Consider the following 8,042-nt stretch of genomic DNA (forward strand, 5'->3'; position numbering starts at 1 on the left):
TTCCAGGTTCCTGCCTTTGGCCTGGTCCAGACCTGGCTGTGGTCATTTAGGGAGTGAACTAGCAGATGGAAGATCTCTCTCTCTCTCTCTCTCTCTCTCTGCCTACCTCTGTCTCTCTGCTTTTCAACTACATACATACATGATTTTGAGAAAATGAAAGGGAAAAAAGTCACAAAAACCCTTAAAACTCTTGCTTCAAACTCTTGAGAAAAATACCATACACCTGAGATCTTTGCTGGTTTTTGAGTTGCAGGTCAAAAGGTTCTGTTTGGTCAAAAAATCTACTCTTCCAGAAGGCCCATGGAGAGGGTTGCTTCTGGGCTGTTTTGTAGTTGTTGTTGGTAGCTTCATCCCCTGTCTGCCACTGCACTTACAGAAAACCCTTCTGCAGAGGATCTGAGAGCACAACCTCTATTTTCTGCAGGGGATTTCTTCATCTTTTGTCATGGACTCTTCTGTAACTCCTTCACCGCCCAGACCAAATTCAAATTTAAAATGATAAAACAGAGAGCATATTTAATATTTAGAGCCAATTAATGGTCATATGTAACATGAAAGCAGTAGGATACTTTGTAGGATAAAATTGGTTTGCATCTTTCAAAAACAAATAATAATCCAGGAGCAACCAGACCCCCTCCCCCCAACCAAAAGCACTGAAACAAAAGACTGATCTGTTTATATAGTCACATGAAAAATAAACATCTTTATTTTTTTGCCTACTTTATTTCATTTTTTCAAATAAAATTTAAATCTGTACAAAGTATACTGTTACAGTATATATTTTGTAAGAATCAATGCCTAAAAGAATCACAATACTTCAATAAGCAGTACAGCAGACCTCGCTAGTTTCAGCTTTGATATTGAACAAACTCAAGCCGGCTGATGCACAACACGTTTGCTTGGTTTCCACATGGTGAGTTCCCAGCACTGAGATGGGAAAACATGACAGCAAATATGGTTATATTACAGCCCGACACACTGCGCTTCTTCATGTGATAATAACTGCACATATTTAATACAGAATGCTCAGATTTACTTTTAAATTGCATTTGCTTACTTTTTAGTTGGCAAAATTCAGCATTCTTTAATGGGGCCCCCAAACAGTGCAAATTAATGATATTCTACCATATATTGGCACATCTCCAATAAGGATTAACTTGTAAACTCAACAAAGAATATCAACAACTTAGTCCTAAGTTTTAACTAATATACATCTGGTCCATTTAACCAAAGTCATTTTGGAAAGATATTAAAGAACAACTCTATTTCTGAAAGGATAGTGTTTTGACCATTTTTTAGAGAAGTAAATTTTTAAATTGTCATTAAAATGTTTTACTATAAAAATTTTACAAACTTGACTAGAAATTTCAAGATTATGATTCACAGCAGACATATACAAACTGTTTATATCCCAACAATATCTACTCTCAGACTTCCAAATGGAGCACAATTGTGTCAGCTGTGTTAACTAAAATTCTGAACAGTGTACTAAATTTATAAGTGGTGCTGGGTCTAGCAAGTGTAAATACACAGTATATTTCAATGAAAAGAATTGTCTTCTTTATACTTTATTTGTCTTCCCATAAGGAAACATTAATGTTTACATTCTTTAATAAAGTTAATCTTACATCAGAATATAACTTAATACTGTCAGCAACAGGGACCACACACAGTAAATAAGAAGCACATTTAAAATAAGTCTGAATTCACATAGATTAACATTTGTTGGTTAATAAAATATCGACAGTATTACAATCTTACAATATTTACAGTAAGAAAAATCTAGAGTAATATATACCTTTCACAGCAGGATTCCTTTTTTTTTTTTAATTTCTTCCAGTTTGGGATTGTGTATACACAAAAAGCTCAAAATAAAGCAACTCTGCAATATAATCTTAAAATAATGGCTACTAGGGGGAAATTCTATCACAACCATTGAAAATAATGGTGACTTCTCACGGAGTCTGTGGCATCTGAGAACCCAGTTAATTAACCAAAGTCTTGCTCAAACCAGCCTCAGTTACCCAGATTAAAGCTGCAGAACTCCGGCCTTCCCTGACTGCTGAAAACCCAACAGCATTTTCTCAACATGCTATAAGAAAGGAGGGGAAATTGGTTTCAGCTCACTCCTTGTGGCTGGAAGCCTCCGGCCAGTGCACATTCCCTAGCTTATGCCAAAAGAGGGCCGTTTTCATCCGCACAGCATCACAAGAGTCCACCCTCCAAGGAAAGGGTACTTTGACACCAAGCTCAGTCATTCTTCAACTCTTGTGCAATATGAAAAGGCATGAACTTGGCCCATATAATACACACCAGCATCTCAAAGATTTGGGACTGGGACAAAGAAACAGACTAGTGTAAGTTTGCACTGAGATCAACAGGAAAAATGGGAAATGATGCACATTTCCAATTAGAATGACACGGAGAAGACCCACATCCCTAAACTGGAATCTGGCCAGGGCATCAGAGTTAGCACCCCCTCTCTGAGTACCACAAGCAATTAGGATGTGTGCTCTGGGCCTCCTCTAAGAGAGAGCATCTACAGTAAGCAATGCAGTGTGGGACATTATTCAGTGACGACTCCCAAGAAAACAGATTCAATGCTTGATTTGGGCTCTCTGCAGCACCTGAGGTCAATCATTCGAGCTGTGACCCGTCCCAACCCTGCTTACTTTAAGATATCTGATGGGCACAGAGCACTCAGGGATACGGCTGCTGGCTACTTTGGACTCTAGATCTCACAGGTAATCAACAGGTATCTGGGATTGAATTAGCAAACTGTACCATGGCTCCTTAAACAGACACTGTCAGGTTTGAAATCATGTCAAGCATGAATCTTCACTGTCAGGTCAGAAATCAAAGTGGGGGGGGGTCTTCCCACATCAGCCAAGGTTATTATATCAAAACCTTAGAGGAGTTGGACAGTTTTTCATGTTGCCAGTGATTAGTTTACTTATTTCAGTCAAGCTGGATTGGCAAACCAGTCTAATCTAGTTAGCTTTGTTTTTTTGATTCTTACGTATGTGCTAACCCAAAGCTGTTGTATTTGGGCTAAATACACTGACAGAGAAAATTCAAACAACAAAAGTTTCAACAAACTTCTGTGGCATTTTCTTTTTGGAAGTCAATGCAAGATCTAAGGTATTTCTACCCAACAAAGTCTGTTTAAGTGTTTAGTGTTACTTCCTTTTTGGTCCTATACAGAATGCTATAACTTCTATATAGGTCTGAATGCTGCTCCATGTAGATTCCTTCTGTATATCTAAAAAATATATACTTTTCAGTAGTTCAATACATGGTTAATCTTCCCACAGAGGAAGATTTTTGTAATCACATGTTGCAAAGTAGAAAAACATCTCCTTTCTAAGAAAGGAAATATACTTTCCTATTGTACACTTTTGAATAAGCCCAAAGGCATGCACCAAAAATCATTGTTAAAACTAATACATGCAATAAAATGATGTAGAGTTAGACTTAAAGTGCTGCTTCTCGATTTTCAAATTTGAAAAAGACATTTTGTCAGTTGTGGACTCCAAGATCCCCAACCCCCACCCCACCCCACGGCATCGAGAGAGAGAAAAATAAAAAAGTATGCATGAACCTTCCAACTATTCTTTACATGGGAGAAAGAATGGATATATCAATTATCCTATTTAAAAACTGGATTTCCAGTTTTAAATAAAACAAATGTTTACTGTTAAAAATTGTCAAAGCTAACACACCCTAACAAATGTTACTAGTAAATAATGTTCTACGTAGAGAATAATTTACTTTGGTTTTATGCACCTTCTCAAAAATTATAATAGTGTCCCATACATCACCAAACTGATGTGTTCCAGCAAAGTTAAGGCAAATCTTTTTTTCCCTAGTGACATCTTATTTCCCAAACAGACAAAACTAAAATCTTTTGGTGAGGAAGGGGTTAAGATAATGGCTAACCCCTTGGCATCCTGAGCATTGTGGTTTATCAAACTCTACCCTGCAAGAAGTTGTCAGGCACCCTGACCCCTGCCTTGAACCAGGAATGGCTCCCATGTGTAGAGATGCCCTGACTCCTTATAAACAGCTCTCAGAACTTTGCTTCTTTTTTCCCTTCTGTTTGGATAAAATGCTTAACAAAGCTGGCTGCAATGTCACATTTTGCTAGTAGGGGCCACCATCTAACAATAATTCCAATCTGAAAAGTTTTAAGCCAATAGTTCATACTTTTATCAATTATTTGCATTACAATTTTCTACATGGAGTTAACTAAGAGTAGAGATCCTCAACTTGGGTCTCAGAAGATGTGTGATGCACCTGAGGCTGTATGCAAACTCACTTGCGAATGTGCATTTTTTTTAATTTGGGAAAGAGGGTTCATCATTTCATCAGATTATCAAAGGTATCTGTGACCACAAAAGAGGGTTATAGGGAATAAGAGGGATACCCGTAATTCATTTTATACCAGGACTGGGAAACGGGGCGCAAAAACCAAAATAGCCTCAAAAAGGGGTGATGGGGCAAATGCTGATCTTTCTCCTCTATTTACATTTGGGAAGTGCTTCAAACTATGAAAAATAATTAATTCAGTTGATTAAGAGCCATTAAAAAATAATGAAAGCTACTTTCTAGCATTTTTTCATTTTCCATATGTGATACATTTAATCTCAAGAAAAGGTTTGGAGACTGAATTTTTCTCTTTTTCTAAAGGAAATTCATGGATTTAATGCTGAATATCATCCATATTTAAAAGATCTAACAAAACAAAACCTAAGTAACTCTCAAGATATGAGCCTATACCTTATGGTTTTGAATAATGGATTATCTCAACTCAAATACACAGTTGTTAACCTTCGTTTCCCAAAATTGGTCCATATTTAGACAACTACCTGGCACAATTCCACTAAATAAACATAAAATCCGAACAATGAAAGTTAAACTCTACTCAAATTAAAAACAAAGCCACAAGTTCCACAATAGAATCCAACCATTCACAGTATGTCATAAAGAACAGTCTCATCTCAAATACACACTGTATTTTCAACAGAATTTGCAAACATAAGACTCAGAATCACTAGCAAAACACACTAAGAAGAGCATGTCAAGAATTAAAACACAGCCCCCTCCCCACCATCTAGAAACACACTCAGGCATTCCAAAAATAAACCAGATCTGAAAAGAGGCCTCTTACTTGTTGGTTTTAAGTATGAGGTGCATAAAAAGCTATGGGAAAGGGAATACAAAATGAGTTAATTAAATAACTTACAAAAAATAATTTTAACCAAAAACATATCTCTCTGTTCTATTAACAAAACTGTCAATTTTTTATTTTTTTGCAATATTAAACACTGTTGCATCATCTCACTAAGACAAAAAATATGTTCACAGGTATATTTTTGTTCTTTTCTTTCTAGAGCACATCTTTGAGGTTATAAGACTGCCTCTGATTAAAATAAAGTCTCTTATCCCTTGCTGCCCCCTCTCAACAAGTGAGTCAACCCTGAATTCCAAAAGGAATATTCATTGAATGTAATTATTTCAATACCAGTTATATCACATAGACCAAGAGGAAACTATATGAGCATTATGGAAAACTATATGAAAGAGGGAGCTGCCACTTGTCACCACTTCACTTCCAGCTTTTTAAGCATGTACCCAGTTGGACCCAGTCCTCACTCACTTCCATGAAAACAGACCAGCACTCCAAACCCAGGCTGTCTCAGGCTGGAAGATGAATCTCAAAGATATCACTTTACTGATATATATATATATATATATATCTCCTATCCTAAGCTTTTACTTTATTTAAACAGTTTAATAAAGCTCACATTTACAAAGGATTTTATTGGCAAATAAAGGCCCATTATTAAAAATTTTATCAAAACAAATTTTTGTTTTACATACCTAAGAAATATTTTCTTGGCCTTATAAAGCATAGTTAATTGCATATAAGTTTTGCTTTGGGTGGGATATTGAAAACAATTCTGCAAGAAATAAGAAAAGACTAGAAACAAAAGTGAAAGTGACTAGTCTTAACTTTCAAAAATCAAGTGCAAAGACAAATAGTGCAAATAATGAAAACTAGAAATTTTATAGGCAACTTTACATAGTCTTTCCTGCTTTTGCACTTTTAAATATCAACAACTTTATAAATCTTAACAATTGTATGCAGCATGGAAATGGGCTATCATTTATGTCCACTGACTATAGACTCAAGAAAGCTTTTCAAAGACTTGTCTCACAGTCATTTAAATCACTGGTTCTTGACACCGGTTTGGGAATTCAGAAAATAATTCCTCAGGGAAGAGCTATTTAAGAAGGCTCTCCAATGACTTAAACAAGTTATAGTATGTATAACTATAATCTGATACACAATAAAATGTGAAGATTATACTAAGTACCAACTCTACAAAACAAGCTGTAACAAAAATAACCCTATTGTTAATAAACTTGACATTTTTAAAAAAGAAAAATTACCTTCCAAATACAAAACCAGAACTTTTTTTTGCTACTTATAGATTTTTATCACTAATGTATAGAGATGTGAGTAAAATGACATTTAAAAAGTAGCTTGCCAAAATCACTGGGAATAAATTCACACTAATTTTGATAACAAAGAGTTAATCCAAATATACTTATATTACGTAAACTTTTAAAACAAATCTTACATCAATTCTTTATCTTACATCATTGAAAACACTCCTGGGACAATGGGAACAAAAATCTAAACACTATCAACACACTCCAGAAAAGATGTGAAAACCTCCAAAAAGTACTACATTATAGTGATATCATCTGCCACCAATGAGCTCTCAGAAATTCTACAATTTTAAGGTAAGAGAAAAAGTGGGAATATAAACAGAAACATGAATTTGAGGGTTGTTTTGTCTAATTTCAGAAAGAAAGCACTACGGAGGACCACATAAGCCCACAATATTAAGTGGCTGCTGGAATAGCAAATGTAACACAGAAAGATATCGAAAATCACAATTTAGTGTTTTTACCTGGTTTATTGTCTTCTTCTAAGAAATTCATGTGGAGGTTCACAGTTCTGCCAAAGTAACAGGTCTTTGTGGACTACAAAATCAAATAATTTGATATAATGACCATTTTGAAAAGTTAGGGGTATATTATGTTTTTAACAAGAGTCCAAGAAAACAGTTTGTAATGATAAATATTTCTGATAGTTTAGAAGTATACAAAAGTTTGAAACTTTTTCTTCTTTTTCTCAAAATAAGTCCCCCATACTAACTTTGCTTGACCAGAAAAGTGACTCCTCCATAACTATGCTCATTAATTTGTCCCAGAAAAACAAACATCCTACACATGAAAACAGATTTGTATAATGCATCATCAACATCATAACTAGCTACAGACTGAGATTTTTAATAGCCAATGAGGGACCCATTTTCTCTGGCTTTATCAAAATCGCCTTAGTGAAGATCAACTTCACCGTTCTTAGCAAACAACTCTCTTTCAGACTCAGTTGTAATACTTCTTCCCACTTCCAAACAAAATTCCTCCCACTTTACCTCCAAACCATCCTCTTACTTGACCCTCACACTCTCATTCACAAACACACTGAACAGCTCTTCCCTTCCTGCTCTCAAATTTCCAAACCAGTAAAGCTCAGTTCCCAGTAACTTACCTAAAATACACATACTTCTCACTCTCTTCAATTCACAAATTTCTTAAAAACATCCATCTAGATGCCGTTTCAAAATGTCAACTTAAGAATACGGGGAAGACAGCATTCAGAAAAAAAAAAAACAACAAATCTTTCTCATTCATGAGTTAGCTATGTTGTAAGGCAAGAGTCAGCAGTTTACTTCTCACTGAAGGGGGTAAGCTTGTGTGCCACTGGCAGGCCTAGCAGACAAGAATAAAGGCAAGAAAAACAAGGAGAAAGGAGAATAGGTAAGATGCCAGATGTAAATGGTAAGCAGGTAGGTCAAGAACCACCACCAACTACCTACACTACACAACGCATTGCCAATCTATTCTAGCTAAAAAGGAGTCTGAACCAACCTCAGCATGAGCCGAGTAAAACACTAGCTGACAGC

General features: G+C 35.7%; 1 protein-coding gene across 1 annotated transcript; it reads right to left on the reverse strand.

Annotated features, from left to right (window-relative positions):
• Nucleotides 1-683: 683 nt before the first annotated feature.
• IGIP (IgA inducing protein) lies at nt 684-3,552 on the reverse strand. The gene has a single exon (XM_062189029.1). The coding sequence runs from the start codon at nt 1,047-1,049 to the stop codon at nt 849-851; it is 201 nt and encodes a 66-aa protein (XP_062045013.1). The 5' UTR covers nt 1,050-3,552; the 3' UTR covers nt 684-848.
• Nucleotides 3,553-8,042: the final 4,490 nt, after the last annotated feature.

The sequence above is a fragment of the Lepus europaeus genome, chromosome 4 (assembly GCF_033115175.1).
Source record: "Lepus europaeus isolate LE1 chromosome 4, mLepTim1.pri, whole genome shotgun sequence".
NCBI classification, from domain to species: domain Eukaryota; kingdom Metazoa; phylum Chordata; class Mammalia; order Lagomorpha; family Leporidae; genus Lepus; species Lepus europaeus.

Excerpts from the sequence above, each read along its gene's own strand:
- IGIP (XM_062189029.1), bottom strand. The coding sequence starts at position 1,049 with ATGCAATTTAAAAGTAAATCTGAGCATTCTGTATTAAATATGTGCAGT.